The 21,447-nt window shown below is 46.9% G+C and overlaps 3 protein-coding genes across 3 annotated transcripts; all 3 read left to right on the top strand.

The window, feature by feature from the left end:
• Window positions 1–4,875: 4,875 nt before the first annotated feature.
• H6S33_001248 (uncharacterized protein) lies at window positions 4,876–6,105 on the top strand (the record flags this gene model as incomplete). Its single annotated transcript, XM_044832605.1, has 1 exon — window positions 4,876–6,105. One exon carries the CDS (start codon window positions 4,876–4,878, stop codon window positions 6,103–6,105), a length of 1,230 nt encoding a protein of 409 aa, XP_044694215.1.
• A 74-nt stretch (window positions 6,106–6,179) lies between these two features.
• Window positions 6,180–9,662, top strand: H6S33_001247 (uncharacterized protein; the record flags this gene model as incomplete). The annotated part of the gene is made up of 1 exon (XM_044832604.1): window positions 6,180–9,662. One exon carries the CDS (start codon window positions 6,180–6,182, stop codon window positions 9,660–9,662), a length of 3,483 nt encoding a protein of 1,160 aa, XP_044694214.1.
• A 9,000-nt stretch (window positions 9,663–18,662) lies between these two features.
• On the top strand, window positions 18,663–20,073 carry H6S33_001246 (uncharacterized protein; the record flags this gene model as incomplete). Its single annotated transcript, XM_044832603.1, has 2 exons — window positions 18,663–18,850; window positions 18,909–20,073. 2 exons carry the CDS (start codon window positions 18,663–18,665, stop codon window positions 20,071–20,073), a joined length of 1,353 nt encoding a protein of 450 aa, XP_044694213.1.
• Window positions 20,074–21,447: the final 1,374 nt, after the last annotated feature.

Below are 21,447 nucleotides of genomic sequence, written 5' to 3'. Positions count from 1 at the left end.
TCAGTGCTCCATCGTAGATTATGGTCGAGAGTTGGGCCTTTTACAAATGTAAGGTCGATAATTGTAGGCCTTTTCCCTCTGTCTCTGGGGAAGTGCGTAAAGACGCCTGGTTCGTTCAGGAGGGTCAGTTTCTGTCGAGTTATCCATTGTTTTAGCCGTGCACCGTTGGCGCGGTCTGCTCGGATGTTGTTTCTGTATTCATGTGATGTTACTCCGTACCACAATTGGTGATGGCAGTTAAAGTCTCCCATTACTAGGCAATTGTCGAGGGTTTGGATTGTTTTTGCTATTTGGGCAAAGGGGCCACTTCGGCCTGGGGAGTATATATTTAGGATTTGGGTTTTCTTGTTTTGGATTTCTACCGTAATCGATACTATGAAATTATCGTGTGTGTAGTGGTGTTTTGGTTTGAGGTTGGCATGTTTGCGGACGTATGTTGCACATTTTGTATTGGTGTTGCTGGCCGTAAAAATATAAAAAAGATTTGATTCTGGTGGGTATCCCTCTGCTGAGGTCCATGGTTCTTGTAATAATAGGAAATAAATACTAGAGTCTGTTTCCGCTTCTTCTACCGCCGCCTTGGTGATAAGTTCACTCCGTGCACAATTGAGTTGGTGTGCGAGCGCGGTGGTTCGAGGCCTAAGCATTATTTGTCATGTGTTGGTCGTCTTCGGGAACGGGTGTGGCTCCGACTGGGGCGGTGGCTGGTACTTGAACTATCGGAAGCAACTCTTGGACGGGTGCGGCCGGTAGGTCTTGAGCGGGTGGGGCGTTTTCCTTTCCTTTGTTGAGGAATCGGCGTTTGACTCTTTCGGGGCATGCTGGGTCGGAGGCCTTATGGATTCCTTTACAGTTCAGACATCTGATTGGGGTGTGGGTGCATCTGTATCCTCCCTGGCATTCATTACATGGGCGGAAGCTGGTGAGGTGATCTCCGGCGCAGTGGCCGCATTTCCCATTGTTCTTGCATTTCTCCTGGCGGTGGCCGTATTCGAGGCACTTCGCACACTGGGTGTCTGGGAAGGTTGGGAGGAAGGCCTCGATATAGCAGCTTCGGTTAAAAAGAGATAAGAATTTAACTCCTAGTGTTTCCGTTGTGATTTGTCCTGGGAGCGCGATGACCATTGATGAGTGGGTTTTCTCCATTCGAGTCTCTGCTCTGGAGATCCAGCGGGGAATCTGGGCAAGTTGGAAATTATCTCCATAATTGCTTCTAATTTCGGATGCTACCAGTTGTCCTGCCTCGGCGCCTTCTCCGACCGTTGTAGGGATTCCGTGAATAAGGAACTTTGACCATTTGGAGTTTGCCCGGATAATGGCGACTGGTACTTGTAGGGTGAGGAGAGCCTCCTCAATTTCTTTGGCATATTCCATTGCCTTTGTTGCTGGGGTGACAAATTTTGTTTCCAGGATAAAGTTGTCCTTGGGTGTTCTCCTTGCTGAAATGAAGTGGCAGGATTCGTCCTGAATTCTTGCATTGACTAGGGTCCTGATCTCGGAGGGATTGACGTCGGATGGGGCAGTGGTTTCAACAATGATTTCTCTGTTGATTTTGGTATATTCTGGCTTGAAGAGAGGGTCCGCTTTTGGCTTTGCGGACTTCTTTCTTCTCTCAACAACCTGGAAATTTCCTTGAGCAGGACCGGGTGCCGAGGCCACGGCGGCCCAGGTGCCTGCTTTCCATCCACGGGGTGGGGCTTGTTGGGGGGGTGCGGGTAGGGGGGCCTGAGGAGCTGCCTGAGGCGCTGCTTGGGGAACTGTTTGGGGGACCGCTGGAGGGGGCATTCTCTGTCCCTGCGGTTGTTGTGGTTTTCGCTGTTGTTGCTGTTGTTGCTGTTGTTGGTTTTGTTGTGGTTGCTGCGGTTGTTGCGGTTGTGGTTGTTTGTTGAGGAGAAGATGGATCGCTGAATGCATATTGGTAATCATATTTGTCTGCGCCTCGATTTGGTGCTTCAGTGTATCCACTGTTCTCCGGAGTGTAGTTGTTTGCTCTTCGAGGATTTCAATCCTGTCGGAGGGTGGGCAGATTCGGCTGGTGGCATGTCTGATGGCCCAGGTAATATAGTTCAGGTCCGTCTGGGTGTGAGTGTCCTGGGGGACAACGCTCGGGTAGAGGTAGTCAATTCTCGGTTGGTATGGGTCGTTGTAGTCTGATTCTGTTGCGAAGGTCGAGGAGAATTCCTGTTCTTGAGCTCCGGATGGGGTTTGGTCGGGAACCTGGGTGTTCCTGTTCTGCGAGGGGGCTGTCCCTTGCTGGGAAGACTGGGTGAAGAAGGATTGGAGCGAAGCTTGCTGCGACATAACTGAATGTCCAGTTCTTCTGGCGGCGTAGAGTGATGTTTCGGATAGGTTTCTTTTCCTTCCTTTCGGGAGGTCAAGGCTGGAGAATTCTTCGCTGGAAGCCAGTTTTCGTAGGTTTCTTTCGCTTGGAACAACAAAACGCGACCGTACGATCGGGGACGAAGTGGCTCAGCCTGGTATGGTATACCAGGGTAAACCGAGAGGAATAAAATAAAGTGTTTTTAAAGCGAGGTTTGTTATCAGAGAGTTCTTTGCGAGCCTTAGCGAGCAAGATGAATACAGAGGTTGCGTAAAGAAAGAAGGAAAGAGAGAAAACAAACAAAAGCACGAAACAACGCCCCCTTATATATCCAACCATAGTCCAATGATGACTAATACTTCCGCGTAACAGAAACTAAAAGAACATAACAGAAATCATCATTACAAATCCTAATCCCACTGCACAATACCTCCTCGTCTCGTACCAATCTATTACCTAGCCGAAATACATATCTGCCGTTACAGAGGAGATCCGTGAGATCCGGGAAAGATCTCACTTCAACTTCATCAAATTGCACGTGTTAACGCACTCTCGGGAACATGTTGAGCGCTTTGAGAGCATTCCTCAGTACTTCACTGACATCAGCGAGCTCGCCCATGTGCGTCAGGTAAAAGAGGCATACAGAGCATCGAACAAGGTCGATGCTGCGACGCAGATACTGTACTATGGGGGGCGAGGATTGGTATTAGAGATTCGGATTCTGAATCTGAAAGACATCGTTGGGGTCCTGAGAGTACTGACGACATTCTTTGGAGCCATCGAGATAACCTAAAGAAGTTACTTAACATTTTCAAAATCGAAGATCGTAGAAAAATGTCAAATGAATGACCAATAGTAGAAGGCCGACTGCCTCTAAAGCGTCTTTGCAACCCCTCCGCGAAATCGGAAAGACTTTTCAATATTGTAGATGCACTGCAAATAAGCCATATCACCTTGTACACCCTGATAAAAGAGTATGCAGAGGATGCGGGATACTCTCAAAGCTTCACCGGGAGCTCTGAGAGCATTTTAGAGCGGCGGGTAGAGATGTTCACATGTTTGCAGCTTCCGATACCAATCTTCCAAAGACATGAGGTGTAGAAGGTCCACAACATTAGGTGTACTGGAAACGCGTCTTTTAGGAAGGGGAAAATAAGAAAGGATTGAGCATGGGTGTTGGTAGCTTCCTCAGAGCAGTGGGGAGTGTTTCGGGGACGCTTACCAGGACGTGTGGAGGCTTTGTCCAAGGTGCGGGACTGTACGGGGTGAGCCCATAGGCTATGTATAGTAGAGCTGCTCGAAGGAAAGGATTGTGGTATTGCTGATAGCTCACATGGGCTGCTGAAGGTATGTAGGAGGAGGAGGAAGAGGATATGGGTCGTGAATATTCGGAGTATATTGGGAATGGCCCATTTGTTTGAGGTAGAGGCTGGCAATTGGTTGATAAATACTAGGATAGACTTGCGTACGTGGAATGAATTTAGTTGAATGCTGTGAGAGCAGTCGTGAGTGCTCCAATTTGAATGCTCCCAAGGCAGTCGTGAGTTCTCTATAGTGAATGCCGTGAGGGCATTCATGAGTGCTCTAGGAAAGTTAGCCACAATTGGACTCCTAATTCGAAATTCGTGTCGTTCTGCTAAGCATGCGGATTGGAAGAAGGAGTTAAAGTTTTGGCCGCTCAGTATCTGAGTCTGACTATCCAGCAAGCCCGCTCCAGGAGGGCGTGGTAGGCAGGTATTGGTCTTCAGATCAGTAAAGTCATCCTGCACCTTTTTCCAGTCCATGTTTGCTGCTTATGCATGGACATTGAGCTTTTCAGACGAGCCATACCATGGCCTCAACCTCAAGGCTAGTATGCCTTTCACGAATCGACAGATACATACACGTTCGTCAAAGGTTTAGTAGTCATCACCAGTATACACGACAGTGCTCGTGTCAGTATCCCGCGCCTGACCGTATAGTGGCGTGAAGGGTACCCACGTGAGATATCATTTGAGGGACTGGTGGTGCCTACCTAGACTTTGACGAAAGCGTATCAATTCAAAGGGGTCTAAGTGAGGGGTTGCCTCACCTTGGGTGGTATTACTACGGATGCTTTGGTAGCTCTATTGTAACGGCATCTATGTACTTCGGCTAAAGTAATAGATTGGTACGAAACGAAGAGGTATTGTGTAATGGGATTAGGATTTGTAATCGGGATTTCTGTTATGTTCTTTTAGTTTCTATTACGCGGAGGTATTAGTCATTATTGGACTATGGTTGGATATATAAGGGGGCGTTGCTTCGTGCTTTTATTGGTTTTCTCTCTTTCCTTCTTTCTTTACGCAACCTCTGTATTTATTCCACGAATATTACTTTTGTTCTACGCTACGTCATAGGGCTCATCTTGGATCTCCGATCAGGATTGAACCACCTCATAGTCCATAGTCACGAATATATTCTACAACGTTCTTGCCTCGGTTGTATTCCTTGGCACTATAGTCCCTCGTGCATAGACCCACGTTACACGTAGGTTGCGTCCTCTATCGCCAACCAATACAACACCATAGTTTACAATGTCGGAGCACGTATCTATTGATTATCAACAACTCAGCAATAGCCTCCAAGCCCTTTTCAAAGCGCACCCACAGGTTGATGAAGTTGTTGGAATTGAAGCCTATGCGCTTCTCCAACAGTGTCAACATGGTCTTGCTCAATATGCAACGGATTTACAAGAGTTAGAAGCGGAGGCTGAGAGGGCAAGAAGAATGTTTGAACAAGATCTTGCTGCTGCTCGAGCCCAACAGACTGCTGTTCAACCTGTTACCTCTGGGGGAGCACCCGCCGAGGACAATGTTCCACCTGCACCCCCAGTACCACCCGCTACAGATACTACCTATCGGTCAGAGAAACTTCCGGATCCTGAAGTGTTCAGGGGAGATCGTGATCGAGAAAGATTACACCTATTCAAACAACAAATGAAAATTAAGTTATTGGGAAATACCGATCGCTATCCCACCCTACAATCGAAATTATCCTATGCGTTCAGTAGACTGGAAGGCGTTGCTGCCAATCAGTTCTTACAGTATGTCGGGGAAGAAGGTATTACCTTGCCCTCTATGATACGGTTTTATGAGATTTTGGACACTGCTTTTGGGGACCCCGATCGGATGCGCACGGCTAGGAGGAATCTCCGAAACATCCGTCAACGAAATCGAACGTTCGCCGACTATTTCGCTGAGTTCCAACGATATGCTGCTGAGTCAGGTATGGATGAAGCCTCTCGGATTGAGGCTTTAATGGAAGGTATTAATGGGGAACTCGATGAATCGATGATACACCATGACACTCCTGCGACGGTAGATGCCTGTGCGACACTCTTACAACGGTTGGATAATCGTCGTCGTGCGGCGGAGGCTAAACGAGGAAGTAAAAAACCTTGGAATGTTACTACTACCCCGGCCCCTCGTCCCCCACCAGTAAATCCTGTTCCTGCTCCCCGTGCCGCCGCCCCAGTCGCTAATGTACCTGCTACGGAAAGTCATCCCTCGTCCCGCCCGGGAGGTGATGTACCAATGGATCTATCTGGAGGACGTCGTCGCCCCTCCCCTGCCGAAAGAAATGCCCGCTTAGTTGAGGGCCGATGTTTCTATTGCGGAGGTGTTGGACATATGGTTAGGGATTGCCCCCAGGCGAGGGCAACTGGAAATCAACCAAGAAGACCTGTGATGAGGGGAGCAGCATTGACGGTGGAGGAAAACGATGGAAGCGATAATGAGTCGGCAAAAGATTTGTCCCTGCACTAAGTGGCTTAGCTCAGGGACCGTTTAAGGATTTTTCTAGGATGTGTATTTCTGGTTTTTCGGTATCAGAGGAGGAAATGGATGGAAACCAACTTGTAGTAACTTGTTCGATTTCGCAGAATAAAAATTCTTTCATCCCCACCTACGCTCTTATTGATACCGGAGCATCAGGATACGCTTTCATTGACGAATCTTTTGCACGCCACAACAATCTTATAATGACCCCCCTTAAAATACCTCGCCATGTAGACGTTATAGACGGAAGACCTATCAAATCAGGAAAAATTACCCATATTGTCGATGTCTCGCTAGACATTCATGGTCATCAGGAAATTGCGCCATGTTTTGTAACGAAGTTAGGACACTATCCAGTCGTAATGGGGATACCTTGGATGCGACGTCATGATGTTACAATTCGACCAAAAGAAAATCTACTTATTTTTGACTCTCGGAACTGTTGTCAACACTGTTCACTTAGTAGAACTGCGGTTATTGCTTATGGTATCTCGATTCCTTTACCGGAACACCATACAGTTATCGTTTCAGCAACCGAAAAATCTACCATCAACATCGAAAAGTTAGTACCAAAGGAGTTTCATCATCGTCTCCATATGTTCAAAGAATATGACGCTTCAATCCTTCCACCACATCGACCGTCCCATGATATTGAAATAGTACTGGAAGAAGGTAAACGACCACCATATGGACCTATATATGGATTGTCTCAAATCGAGTTGAAAGCACTACGGGAATATCTTGATGAAAATTTACCCAAAGGATTCATTCGGGCTAGTGAATCACCAGCGGGAGCACCTATACTGTTTGTGAAGAAAAGCGATGGAACCCTTCGACTTTGTGTCGATTATCGAGGATTAAATGCAATCACAATCAAAAATCGATACCCGTTACCATTGTTAAAGGAAACCCTAGCCAAGTTGTCAAGAGCACAATACTATACTAAGTTGGATTTACGTTGGGGATATAATCAGATTAGAATAGCGGAGGGGGATGAGTGGAAGACGGCATTCCGAACTCGATATGGACATTTCGAACATACAGTAATGCCGTTTGGATTAGCTAATGCCCCTGCTACATTTCAACATTGGATTAATGATATCTTACGCCCCTATCTCGACCAATTCGTAACGGCATATTTAGACGATATCCTTATCTACTCCGAAACTCTATTAGAACATAAGGAACACATCCGAAAGGTTTTAAAGGTACTTGATGAGAATCATGTTCACCTTAAACCTGAAAAATATGAATTTATGGTTCAAGAGACGAAATATCTTTGCTTAATCCTTACCCCAAATGGAAATAGAATGGACCCAAAGAAAGTTATCGATGTTTTGGAATGGTCTACACCGACGAACCTTCATGATGTTCAAGTATTTCTAGGATTTGCAAATTTCTATCGACGATTTATTCTCGGATATTCGAAAATTGTTGCTCCACTTACAGCCTTGACAAAGAAAAACGTTAAATTCGAATGGACGGATGATAGGGAGGAAGTATTTCAAACTTTGAAAAAGATGTTTACAACGGCACCGACACTAGTTCATTTTGATCCGGATCGGAGGATTGTAATAGAAACCGATGCATCTGATTATGTTTCAGCAGGAATCCTATCTCAACGTGATGATAAAGGAATCCTACATCCAGTCGCTTTCTTTTCCAAAAAACATTCTCCTGCAGAATGCAACTATGAAATCTATGATAAGGAACTTTTGGCAATTATACGATGCTTTGAAGAATGGCGACATCACCTGGAGGGAGCTCAATTTCCAATTGAAGTTTTTAGCGACCATCGGAATCTTGAATATTTTATGACAACAAAACTATTAAATCGTCGACAAGCTCGTTGGTCTGAATTCCTTTCACGCTTCGATTTTGTTATACAATTTCGGCCAGGAAAACAAGGAGCGAAACCAGATGCATTGACTAGAAGGTCAGGTGACCTACCTAAAGAGGGGGATGAACGGTTGACGCATCAGAGTCAAGTGATTTTGAAGCGAAAAAATTTGAGTACAAAGCTAAGTTTGTTCGCGGGTTCTTTGTCAAATGAATCCGCTGAAGGAGCGTCCACTGTAGAGGAGTTATTTTTAAAAGCTTACCAAGTTGATAGTTTTCCAAACAAGATCCTCACCATGCTTCGGAATGGCGTTCGCCACTCGAATAAAATTTCGCTTGCCGAATGTACGGAAGACAACAACGGTCGGTTGCTTTATCGAGGCGCACTATATGTACCAGAGGACAACGATCTTCGGCTGAGGCTTCTAAAAGAACACCATGACAAACTATCGGCAGGACATCCAGGTAGAGCGAAGACCTTAGAACTCCTAAGTCGAGAATATTATTGGCCACAGATGCGAAGATACGTCGATCAATATGTTAAAAATTGCAATGTGTGCATCCGTAGTAAGGCGCCTCGAAATGCACCCTATGGGGTACTTCGTCCGATGCCAATACCTGATGGACCGTGGACGGATGTGTCAATGGATTTTGTTACCGATCTTCCTGAGAGTGAGGGATATGATGCAATCTTGGTCGTGGTTGATAGGTTAACCAAAATGCGACATTTGATACCAACAACCAAAGAAGTGGATTCGAGAGAAGTAGCGAGGCTATGTATCGATAATGTTTGGAAGCTACACGGACTACCAGATACTATTGTATCAGATCGAGGAACACAGTTCGTTGCAGAATTCTGGAGGTCACTTTGTAACCGTCTAGAAATATTACCAAAATTCTCTACCGCATTTCATCCTCAAACAGACGGACAAACGGAAAGAATCAATGCCATAATGGAACAGTACCTCCGAAGCTATGTTTCCTACCAACAGGATGATTGGGCTCGAATGTTACCAATGGCTGAGTTTGCGACAAACAATCATGCCTCCGAAACAACAAAGGTCTCCCCGTTTTATGCCAATTTGGGAAGAAATCCAAGAATGACCTTTGGCCTTTTAGAACATGGTAGGACCACTGCGGAGGACCAAGCTAATAGCATCGCACGGGAAATGGAAGAGATAGTGGGATTTCTAAAAGACGAAATGTTCCGAGCACAAAGAATACAAGAAGAATCCGCCAATGCGAATCGAACTCCAGCCCCTCGTTACAATTTGGGAGATAAAGTTTTCCTATCGACACGTCATATTCTAACGAAGCGACCTTCTAAGAAATTCGATTGGAAACGTATTGGACCCTATAGTATTAAACGGATCGTTAATCCCTATGCTTACGAATTGGAACTTCCCCGGTCGATGAAAATACATCCAGTATTTCATGTCTCATTATTGTCTCCTGAAGCAGGTAATCCTTTACCTGGACAACAACAGTCGCCACCACCTCCGGTTGAGATCGAAGGAGAAGAAGAATGGGAAGTCGAAGATATTTTGGATTCGAGGAAACGAAGAGGAAGGTTTGAGTTCTTAGTACGATATAGAGGATATGATGAAGCCTCCTGGCAACCACTATCGGACCTTGAGCATTCACCTGATATCGTTAAACGATTCCACGAGCGCTATCCAGAGAAGCCTAAGCCTACCAGGAGGTAGGCCTTAGAGGGGGGCGTGGTCTGTAACGGCATCTATGTACTTCGGCTAAAGTAATAGATTGGTACGAAACGAAGAGGTATTGTGTAATGGGATTAGGATTTGTAATCGGGATTTCTGTTATGTTCTTTTAGTTTCTATTACGCGGAGGTATTAGTCATTATTGGACTATGGTTGGATATATAAGGGGGCGTTGCTTCGTGCTTTTATTGGTTTTCTCTCTTTCCTTCTTTCTTTACGCAACCTCTGTATTTATTCCACGAATATTACTTTTGTTCTACGCTACGTCATAGGGCTCATCTTGGATCTCCGATCAGGATTGAATCACCTCATAGTCCATAGTCACGAATATATTCTACAACGTTCTTGCCTCGGTTGTATTCCTTGGCACTATAGTCCCTCGTCCATAGACCCACGTTACATATATGAGCATTGGTGAGTGCTCTGAAATCATTTGCGGGAGCATTCGTGGTGACGTCAGACTATCACGGGGACTATAGACGATGGACTGTGATGCTAAGGAATACAACCGAAGACGAGATGTAGTATGAAGGTGTCAGGACTATGGACTATGGGACGGTACTTCCTGATTAAAGAATCAGGATGAACCCTATGACGTAGTATAGAACAAAGTAATATTCGTAGCGTAGAATACAGAAGAAGAATAAGAAACTTATATTGCTTTGAAGTACAAGACTTATCGCACGCCGACCCGACCGCCTAAAACAAAAACCAAAACAGAAAAGAAACGAAAAGAAAAACAACGAACAACGAACACGAACAAACAAGAACAAAACAAACACAAACAAAGACAAGGACTTTCAAAGACAACACACCACCAAAGAAATCCAACGACAAGGAAAATAACATATCTCAGCGGACTCAGGCGCTGGATCCATCGAAAAATTAAAAAACAAAAGCGAGAATAAAGGTAAAAGGAAACTACCCTTCCTAGTCCCGTCCCTAATTGTTTTCTTCCATCCCCTCTTCCAGGTCCGCCTCCGCCTCCCCCGACTCGTACCATTTCGAGAGTTGAGATTTCTTTGCAAATTGTAGGATGTGGTCCGTTTTCAGGTTTTTGAACATCCAGTTTTCCCAGGTCATCGCTCCGGGGATTTTCTCTATCAGAGGGGCGCGGATTCGAGCCCACGCTGGGCATTCCATAAGTGTATGTTTCGCTGAGTTTTCCATGCCACACTGGCATGGTTCGGGGTCTGTATTTACTGCATGTTTGTCGATTCGGGTGGTTTGACATCGGATTCGAAATACCTTTTTCGTTTCTGTAAGGGTAAGTTTCGCAATCTTGGGAGGGGGGCGGAATTCCCCCCGATGGTGGTAGTTAGGTATTGGTTGTGTATTCCATTCTTCTAACAGATGGTCGCGTAATAGTTTGTTTTGATTCCACTTGTCTCTCATATTTCCGGGGGTTTGGTATGGGAGTAAGAGGGAGGCGATTCGGTGCAGGCCTGTCCCTTTGATGTTTGCTTCTTTGTATGGGAGGAGCTCGATCAGGGATTCATTGTTGGGGTGGGTTGCATCGGTGCAAAGTATTCTGGTTCCGTACTTTCTTGAGCGATATGTCAGGAGGTGTTCTAGGGGGGGTAGGCCTGCTTCTCGGAGGAGTTTAGCTCTCTTGGTCCATCGTGGTAGGCCTGTGATGACCCAGGCAGCTTCATTGTATAGTGGTTCGAGGGATCTTATAATGTGGTCTGCGCCAGTCCACCAAGCCTCGGATCCGTAGAGCAGACTTGGAAGGAAGCCTTGTGTTATTAGGTGGTGGATTGTCTTAACTGTTGTGCCTGGCAGGCGGGCAGTATTTCGGATTTGGTGGAGGGCTTTCAGGCCTTTTGCGATTGCTGCTTCGATATGGGGCCGGAAGGAGAGGGTCGGATCTATCCAGACTCCTACATATTTCAGCCTCTCTTTGGGGTATATAGCGGTGTTGTTGATTTTGACTGGAAGTCGTGGTTGTTGTACAGATGATGTGGTGGGGCGGAAGAAGATCAGGTCAGATTTGTCCGGGTCGTATTTAATTTGGAGTGGCTCGGCTTTTATTAGTCTTTCTTTCATTCGTTCCTCCATTCTTTTGATTATGAAGCCTGGTGTTTTGGATATTTGCACCAGCGCATCATCATCGATGTATGTAGTGTCCATCTCTTTCGGGCTGCTTGTTGGGTCCAGGATTACTCCGGCATATATCATAAATAGTACCGGGGACATGGGGCTACCTTGCGGGACTCCAGATTCATAGGGCTGTGGTTCCTCTAGTTCATGGTTAAATTGGAACTGTAGTTTTCTGCCGGTGTTGAATTCCTTGCACCATTCTGTTAGGTAGGTGGGGAATTTTTGCTGGTGCATGATTTCTGCGAGGAGTAGGTGGTCTACACAGTTAAATGCTCCTTGAATATTGTTGGTTAGGATCGCTGGTCTGTCCCGCCGGGCGACTCCGGTGCTGTTCTTCAGTAGTAGGTTTTGTTGTACTGGTGTTAGGGTTCTTAAGAGGGCGTCGACTGCTGAGATGGTTGATCTTCCTCCAAATTGATTCGCTGAGAGTGTGCCTAGGATTTCTCCAGCGGTGCAGAGTCTTTGAGCCACTATTTTTTCCAGGATTTTGCTGAAGCATTGTAGAAGGGAGATGGGCCGATAGGCTTTTGCTTCGTGATGATTTGCCTTGCCGGGTTTCGGGATCGGGATGCATTTTGCTATTTTCCATTCCGCTGGATGTACTCCGTGCCGAAGCATGGCGGAGAACATGTCTTGGATTAGAGTTGTGTTCGCTTTAACTATTGCTTTGATAAAGGTATAGGGGATGCCATCCGGGCCGGTCGCCGAGTGCGCTGGGCAGGAGTCGATTGCTTTCTTGAGTTCTTCGGGGGTGACTGTGTCGAAAGTGTTGCTAAGGTCAAAAGAGGGGGGTCTAATGTTTAGAGGGGGGTGGTCGGGGGACGTCCGTTTTGAGGGGAAGAGTTGGGCTCTTAGAGCTTGACACTTCCCTGCAAACGTTTCTTCACCTTGTATGGTTGGTATGATTGTGTCTCTTCTCCTTCCTGCGTTTAGGATTCTCCAGACCTCACTACCTTTCGCTTCGTTCAACGTCTTTTCCCGCTGGTCCGCTTTTGCTTTCCGGATCATGACTGTCCATTCTCTGCATACCTTCCGGTGCTCCTCCACATGGTTGGGTTTTTTTGTATTTCTTGCCTTTCTTTCTGCCGAGTTTACCTTTGCCTTCATCTGTTTCATTTCGTCTGTCCACCAGGAATTGGCCCTTACGCCCTCCTTCGAGAGTGGTGTTACTATGTTGATTGTTGACTTGACCAGTTCTAGGAAGAATTCGACCGTTTGTTCCGTACATTCCTTGGTTTCCCATGCCTCTGCGGGGAGGGAAAGATTTGATATGTGGTTATCCAATAGCTTCCAGTCTGTTTGTCGCCACATTCGTCTTGGTACAAAGGGTGGTTTTTCCAGGTGTATATGGACAGAGGTTCTCCCGTGGTCTGAGCCCGCTCCGTAGGGTTCAGTGCTCCATCGTAGGTTGTGGTCAAGTGTTGGGCCTTTTACAAATGCAAGGTCGATGATTGTGGGCCTTTTCCCTCTGTCTCTAGGGAAGTGCGTATAGACTCCTGGCTCGTTCAGGAGGGTCAGTTTCTGTCGGGTTATCCACTGTTTTAGCCGTGCACCATTGACGCGGTCTGCTCGAATGTTGTTCCTGTATTCATGTGAGGTTACTCCGTACCACATTTGGTGGTGGCAGTTGAAGTCTCCCATTACTAGGGAATTGTCGAGGGTTTGGATTGTGTTTGCTATTTGGGCGAAGGGGCCACTTCGGCCTGGGGAGTATATGTTTAGGATTTGGGTTTTCTTGTTCTGGATTTCTACCGTGATCGAAACTATGAAATTGTCATGTGTGTAGTGGTGTTTTGGTTTAAGGTTGGTGTGTTTACGGACATATGTTGCGCATTTTGTATTGGTATTGCTGGCTGTAAAAAGGTAAAAGAGATTTGATTCTGGTGGGTATCCCTCTGTTGAGGTCCATGGTTCTTGTAATAATAGGAAATAAATACTAGAGTCTGTTTCCGCTTCCTCCACCGCCGCCTTGGTGATTAGTTCGCTCCGTGCACAGTTAAGTTGGTGTGCGAGCGCGGTGGTTCGGTGTCTAGGCATTATTCGTCATGTGTTGGTCGTCTTCGGGAACGGGTGTGGCTTCGACCGGGGCGGTAGCTGGTACTTGGACTATTGGGAGTAACTCTTGGACGGGTGCGGCAGGTGGGTCTTGAGCGGGTGGGGCGTTTTCTTTTCCTTTGTTGAGGAATCGGCGTTTGACCCTTTCGGGGCATGCTGGGTCGGAGGGCTTATGGATTCCTTTGTAGTTCAGGCATCTGATTGGGGTGTGGGTGCATTTATATCCTCCCTGGCATTCATTACATGGGTGGAAGCTGGTGAGGTGATCTCCGGCGCAGTGGCCGCATTTCCCATTGTTCTTGCATTTCTCCTGGCGGTGGCCGTATTCGAGGCACTTCGCACACTGGGTGTCTGGGAAGGTTGGGAGGAAGGCCTCGATATAGCAGCTTCGGTTAAAAAGAGATAGGAATTTAACTCCTAGTGTTTCCGTTGTGATTTGTCCTGGGAGCGCGATGACCATTGATGAGTGGATTTTCTCCATTCGAGTCTCTGCTCTGGAGATCCAGCGGGGAACCTGGGCCAGTTGGAAGTTCTCTCCATAGTTGCTTCTGATTTCGGATGCTACCAATTGTCCTGCCTCGATGCCCTCCCCGACCGTTGTGGGGATTCCGTGGAGAAGGAACTTTGACCATTTGGAGTTTGCACGGATGTTGGCGACCGGTACTTGTAGGGTGAGGAGGGCCTCCTCAATTTCTTTGGCATATTCCATTGCCTTTGTTGCGGGGGTAATGAACTTTGTTTCTAGGATGAAGTTATCCTTGGCTGTTCTCCTTGCTGAGATGAAGTGGCAGGATTCGTCCTTGATTCTTGCGTTGACCAGAGTCCTGATCTCGGAGGGGTTGACGTCGGATGGGGCAGTGGTTTCAACAATGATTTCTCTGTTGATTTTGGTATACTCTGGTTTGAAGATGGGATCCGCTTTTGGCTTTGCAGGCTTCTTTCTTTCGACCACCTGGAATTTCTGAGCAGGGACGGCTGCCGAGGCCACGGCGGCCCAGGTGCCTGCTTTCCATCCACGGGGTGGGGCTTGTTGGGGAGGTGTGGGTGGGGGGGCCTGAGGAGCTGCCTGTGGCGCTGCTTGGGGGACTGTTTGGGGGGCCGCTGGAGGGGCCGTTCTTTGTCTCTGTTGCGGTTGTTGTGGTTGTTGCTGTTGCTGTTGTTGCTGCGGTTGGGGTTTGTTGAGGAGAGAATGGATCGCCGAATGCATGTTGGTAATCATCATTGTTTGTGCCTCGATTTGGTGTTTCAGTATTTCCACTGTTCTCCGGAGTGTAATCGATTGCTCCTCGAGGATTTCAATCCTGTCGGAGGGCGGGCAGATCCGGCTGGTTGCATGTCTAATGGCCCAGGTGATGTAGTTTAGGTCTGTCTGGGTGTGAGTAGTATGGGGGATAGTGCTCGGATAGAGATAGTCAATTCTCGGTTGGTAAGGGTCGTTGTAGTCAGATTCTGTTGCGAAGGTCGAGGAGAATTCCTGTTCCTGTATTCCGGATGGGGTTGGGTCGGGATCCTGAGTGTTCCTGTTCTGTGAGGGGGCTGTCCCTTGTGGGGAAGATTGGGTGAAAAAGGACTGGAGTGAAGCTTGCTGCGACATGACTGAATGTCCGGTTCTTCTGGCGGCGTAGATTGATGTTTCGGATAAGTTTCTTTTCCTTCCTTTCGGGAGGTCAAGACTGGAGAATTCTTCGCTAGAAGCCAGTTTTCGTTGGGTTTCTTTCGCTTAGAGCAACAAACGCGACCGTACGGTCAGGGACGAGGAGGCTCAGCCTGGTATGGTATACCAGGGTAAACCAAAGTGATGAGAAGTAAAAGGTAGAGCAAGTAAAGTATACGATAATTTCGAAGCGAGATTTGTTATCAGGAAGTTTTTGCGAGCCTTAGCGAGCCGAATGAATACAGAAGAAGAAGAAGAAGAAACTTATATTGCTTAGAAGCCGAAGCTTATCGCACACCTAACTACCCGACTACAACCTCCACCGACTAACCCGAAAACAAAAAACAAAGTACAAAACTAACTACCGCAGCTACAAGAACCACGTACATAATAAAAGAGAAAAACAGCGCACGAAGAGGGCGCGAATAACAAGTGGTACAGGTAAGCAGAATCTAAGCGACAACAAAGAAACCTCCCCGTAGTAAATAAGTAAGAACCCCAAACTTCTCCGTCAACTGCATTAGCGAGCACAATCCTAAACATGGCGTTCAATCGAAACGATATCATTACCAACGTTCCCGGTGTCATATCTGTGGACGAACCTTAACAGGACTGGGAAACCACGCGCACGAAGGCAGGAAAGGCCAACCGCAACAGCGTCAGGGGTGAAAGCGAGGGGGGTGAGTCGAATATGGGTCCTCGGGCATCTGGTTGTCAGGCAGCGAGGAATTGAGGAGTGGTGACCGGTAGGTCAGATAAGGATGGGTGGGGTCGTCGGTCCCAGGAGCAACGGCTAAAGACTGTGCCCGAGTCGTATTTGAAGTGGTGTCCTTTGGAGGGGACATGCAAAAGGGGTTGAGTCTGAGACTCAGTATGTATGGGGGTCGCAATCGAAAGTGCCGACCGTATTGTGTTGAGGGGTGGTCTCGGAGACCGGTTGGGTTGGGGTGAGGGGAGCGGGCCGCCTCGGGTAAGAATGGGTTGCCTGGTTAAGGCCGATAGAGAGGGGTAAGGTCACGGGACCTCGGGTAAAAAATTTGACGATAGTTTCGCGACCGAGAGGTCGCTAACTTCGCGGGCTGTCGAGCGCTTTGGCAGTAGGTTCTCGCTGACTGGAGATTACTGACAGTGTGCGTACCCGACGTGTGGGATCACTCGTGCGATGAGTGAAAATAAGGAGGGGCGAAGACGGCTTTCGAGAGTAGCCGTTATTTTGGCGAGGGGTGAACGGTGGACGCATCCCGTGAGGGCACCGAACGAACAAAGAAGGGGGGGTGTCGAGCGAGGGAAGTTCAGGGACCGAAGCAATTCGAGAATCAGTATAACTCCATCTCGGGGGGAAAGAAATCCATCGCGAGCCAGAGGCGAGCGAATGAATACAGAGGTTGCGTAAAGAAAGAAGGAAAGAGAGAAAACAAACAAAAGCACGAAACAACTCCCCCTTATATATCCAACCATAGTCCGATGATGACTAATACCTCCGCATAACAGAAACTAAAAGAACATAACAGAAATCCCCATTACAAATCCTAATCCCAATACACAATACCTCCTCGTCTTGTTCCACTTTATTACCTAGTCAAAATACATAGTTGCCATTACAGACTCCATACTGTAGGTAACTAGATTTCCTGAATATCCACGCCGTCGTGGGCCTAATATGTCTCTGCTTACTTTCTAGATCAGGTTGCCAACCAATCCATATTACCATTCGCCAATTAGAAAGCAAACATCCTATGCTTTACCTACCTTAAGCTTAATGGGAAACACTTGAAGGTAAGATTTCTTTTGTTAGAGGAAGTTCGGTGCGCTTCAATTGGAACTGTAATAAGCTGGATATCCCCAATTAAGGTTTTATCTCTTTTAGATCTTAGAACAATAAATACATGTAATAACTCGTGTCGAATAATAGGCGCTTGAGAGACCGCCCTCGTTACCTATAGTACCATACACCCAACTGTCCTGAAGTATCCGAAATGCAGCTGCAAGGTTTTGGAGTATTTTTGACTTCGGCTCCAATGGCAATTGCAGATTAGGGCTTGCATTTTCGGCTACTTGTTACCGCTGCGTGTATACCTGATATCACGTGATGGGACCGGGTTGAATGAGAGATCACCGCCACTCCATAGTTGAGTAGTACGCATTAGATCTGAACGCTCTCAAATTGGGTATTTATGGCTGAAAATAGAAAGTATCAGATCAAATCCCAGACAAAGATGCAAGCACGACCTTGCAGCTGACCCGGCCTTAGCATGCTTGCACACTTGATGTGACATGTGGTTGGTCAGAGGTTGGGTTAGAAAATTAGTCTGAGGAGCACGGCTCAAAGAGAGAAGGCTCCGCCGACCCAAGGAGGGAGGGATCTTGACGGTTTTGACTTGATTGATCGCTCAATGCCCAGTATTCAACGAGAAGTGACAAGGGTAAACTCTAGATATGTATCCACCCCACACCTCCCCATTTGACCCATGAAGTTTGGAGTGAGAAGTGTAAGATAGATTTTGGAGTTCTTTCATACTTCGCTTCGTTATCGTCCATCTGTCTGCATCCTTCATCTTCTCCTAAGCAAACAGACGCGATTTTGGGTTCACGCTCGTAATCATAGCCCACCACACCATTCATAGTCACGTCGGGTATTCGCTGCCTGCTGCTGCTGCTGCTGGCTGTTTCCAACAAGAAGCCCTCATCATCTTCTACATTCGGCAGCAGGGAAGGCTGAATCCATCCATTCATCCACCACCCAGAAACCTGAATAAGAAAATCCCGTTCCATCTCGAGATATATTCACCACGAGTCACCCGCCCTTTGTTGTTTTTGTATCCTACCTGCTTCTACTCCGATCTCCCCAAAATCACACCATAGACACCTGCTTGGTTATCGGCTCTTTATTCTTCTTTTCTTTCTTTCTTTCTATTTTGTTTATTGATTTTTTTGATCCCTTCCAATAAGTCGCTGGTCCCCACAAAGCGGTTCTGTTTTCTCTCCTCCACCACCTCCACCGCTTCCTCTCCCTCTAATCACCTAATCACCTAAATCACATAAATCAACTACTCACCTGTCGGTTGCATTTTGGCACGTCAGCCTCATATGGGAGTCTAAAACGCCTAAAAAAATCTAACTCCCCGCCATCCTCCTAAGATTCTCATCGCTCCCTTAATCATCTCGATACGATGTCGTCAACAAGCTCGTTAACGAGCAATTTCATGGGTACCATTACATCCGCCCTCACTACCCCCACCACTACTCCAACGCCCATTAACAATAACGGTGGTGGTGGCGGCGGCGGCGGCGGACCCACAAATTCGCCCTTACTCTTCTTTGTTGCTCTGGGATTTGGGGTTGTATTTACAAATCTTTGGTAGGTTTCTGTTTCTGTGGGTTCAGCGCGCCACGGCCAACCGAGTTCGTGAATCTAGGATTATCGTCGGCGTCAAATACTGCTTCCGCTACAATGCCCGTCAACGTGCCCGCGCGAATGGTGAGGAGGAACCCGTCGACCTACAAACCATGCCCCGGCCGCATCGGCGACGCAGAGAAAAGAAACTCATGACCACCGATGAGGTTAACGAACGGTTCCCGTCACTTAAATACAAAACTTGGCGTGCACATAGGGAACGAATGGGACTTCCATCAGAGGGAGGTATTAAAACAGCTCCAAACAGCAGACCTGTAAGCGTAAAGCAAATCGAAGCCGCTATATCCCCGGTTGAAGGCACTTCAACCCAGTCCGCAAACGCAAACCCCGCGCTACTCAAGGAAGTGTTGGCCTCCGCAGAAGCAGCCCCTCCTGTTCCTCCCGCATTAATAAAAGAACAATCTGCAGGTAGCTCAGTCTTACCCAACGCAGATACATCAGCAGACGAAAATAAACGTTTGTCCGAGATCTCTGATGTTGATCCGAAGCATACTACCGATGATATTGAGGAAGATGATGACCACCATGTTAATTCTGAACTCCTCAATAATGTCGGCGACGCTTGTGCAATTTGTTTAGACACCATCGACGACGACGATGAAATCCGTGGGCTCACCTGTGGCCATGCATTTCACGCACAATGTATCGATCCTTGGCTTACTAGTCGGCGTGCATGCTGTCCGTTGTGTAAAGCGGACTATTATACTCCGAAACCCAGGCCGGAGGGGGAACCCAACGACGATTCGAGAAGGTCAAGGAGACAAAATACAGAGAGGGAGCCGGTAGCAGCCCCTCCAGATGCATATATAGGGCCGCCATTCCATAGACGGATGTTGTTCAGCCCGGGGAGGTTTATGGCACCATATTATGGGAGTGAAGGGCGAACAAGTCGAAACAGTGATGGTAATGGCGATAATCGCGGCAGAAACACGGCTCCTTCAACACCTGCCCAGAACAGACTAGAGGAAACTGAGGGTAGGAGGAATCGGTGGTTAAGGAATCCATTTGGCGGTGTATCTTTACTATCTATCAGGAGAGGTCGGGGTGAACCAACACCAAGGGATTTGGAGGCTGGTGAGGTAGCAGTTCCGAGTAGAACGGTCACTCCAAGCGTGCGAGGACCCACACCCGCAGCTACACCAGCGCCTTTACCGGAGACACATTGATATTAAAACTTAAGTGCCACGTTGCTAATGAGGGATGATACATCATCCTTTTTTTCTTTTTTTGTGAGGGTGTTGGCGTTCGTTTTTTTGTTTGGCTGTATAGGGCGCTGTCTTCTTTCTATATTTCTCCATTCTACTATTTTTTTTCTGGGGTATTTGTCTCCTCATTGATGGAGAACCAGACCGTGCAGCATCAACAGTAGTGTCCCACCCATTACCTTGATTCGGTCCGGCTTGTTAAGAAGTGATTAATGACATTCTACTGCGGGCTTGACGTTTCTTTCTGGCCCCAAAGTTTCTATCTACAAAACCAAAATATTTGGGTGATATCTATCTGCGAAAGGAACCATGCAGCACCTCTTGGCTACAAAGCTTGGCTTCGGTGCCGCGTTTCTTTACTTTCCCTTTCTATCCATTTCATTTATTGTTTCGGGCACTTCTTTTCACACAATAGGGAAAAGTAAATAGCTAGGGTGTTTGGTCTCGCTTTCATTTTTCTCCATTTTCATTTTTTCCCATAGGTGTATGGTTTATTTGTCTGGGAGGCGTGTTCAAGGCAAACTGAAATATCTTGCGACTTCTTCTCGCGTCTTTTACACGCGGCTTTATACTGCTTGATTTATGACGGATCGTCTTATGTATATCTTCACTGGGCGGGCAGGGGAAAAGAAAACTTTAATGATTCGGGTGCTATGTTTGATGTACTCCCGATCATGAATACAAGCAGTGAGTGTTCAATCATAAAAGACTTTCTGGATATATATATACGTATACATTGTATTGTAAGTCATAATATCATCCACTGGAGATATGTACTTGTAACTAATGCTCTTGGGTCTACATCTCCGGCTTTAAGCAAATTACTATAAATATAGCTTTATGTAGCACCGTAACAAACAATCAAGATACATTTTATCTATGTACAGTATCCGGTAGAATTATTGCGAAAGTCAGAACGAAAAGGGTGGGTTTCTTGGCCCGTGCTCACTGCAAAAATTCCTTTGAGGGCCAATGGGACTATCGGGTCACGGAAAACCCACTTTCGCATTAATTCTACCAGAATCTGTACATATATCGTCACTAACTGGCGATAATAGAGCGTATTTGCCAACCGTCAATTTCAACTATTGACACTTCAAACTTGACAGTTTCGGGAGGCAAAATTGACAGTTCCCCGCAGTGGCCAAAATCGATCTGGTTAACGGTATGACAGAATAAACCCCGAAAACCAGACAACCCATCACGCTACCTGTGAAGTACGCTGTTGGAACTGAAAATTCACCATGATACTAGCTTCGGTAGTAACAAAACTGGGTACTTGTGATCCTCCTGGTATATCTCACAGCACGCCGCCCCACCGAAATTCAAAATTAA

The sequence above is a fragment of the Morchella sextelata genome (genome assembly GCF_020137385.1).
Source record: "Morchella sextelata strain SCLS chromosome Unknown scls_10, whole genome shotgun sequence".
NCBI classification, from domain to species: domain Eukaryota; kingdom Fungi; phylum Ascomycota; class Pezizomycetes; order Pezizales; family Morchellaceae; genus Morchella; species Morchella sextelata.
The sequence above is the reverse complement of the archived record's forward strand: the minus strand, read 5'-3'. Positions and strand labels throughout refer to the sequence as shown.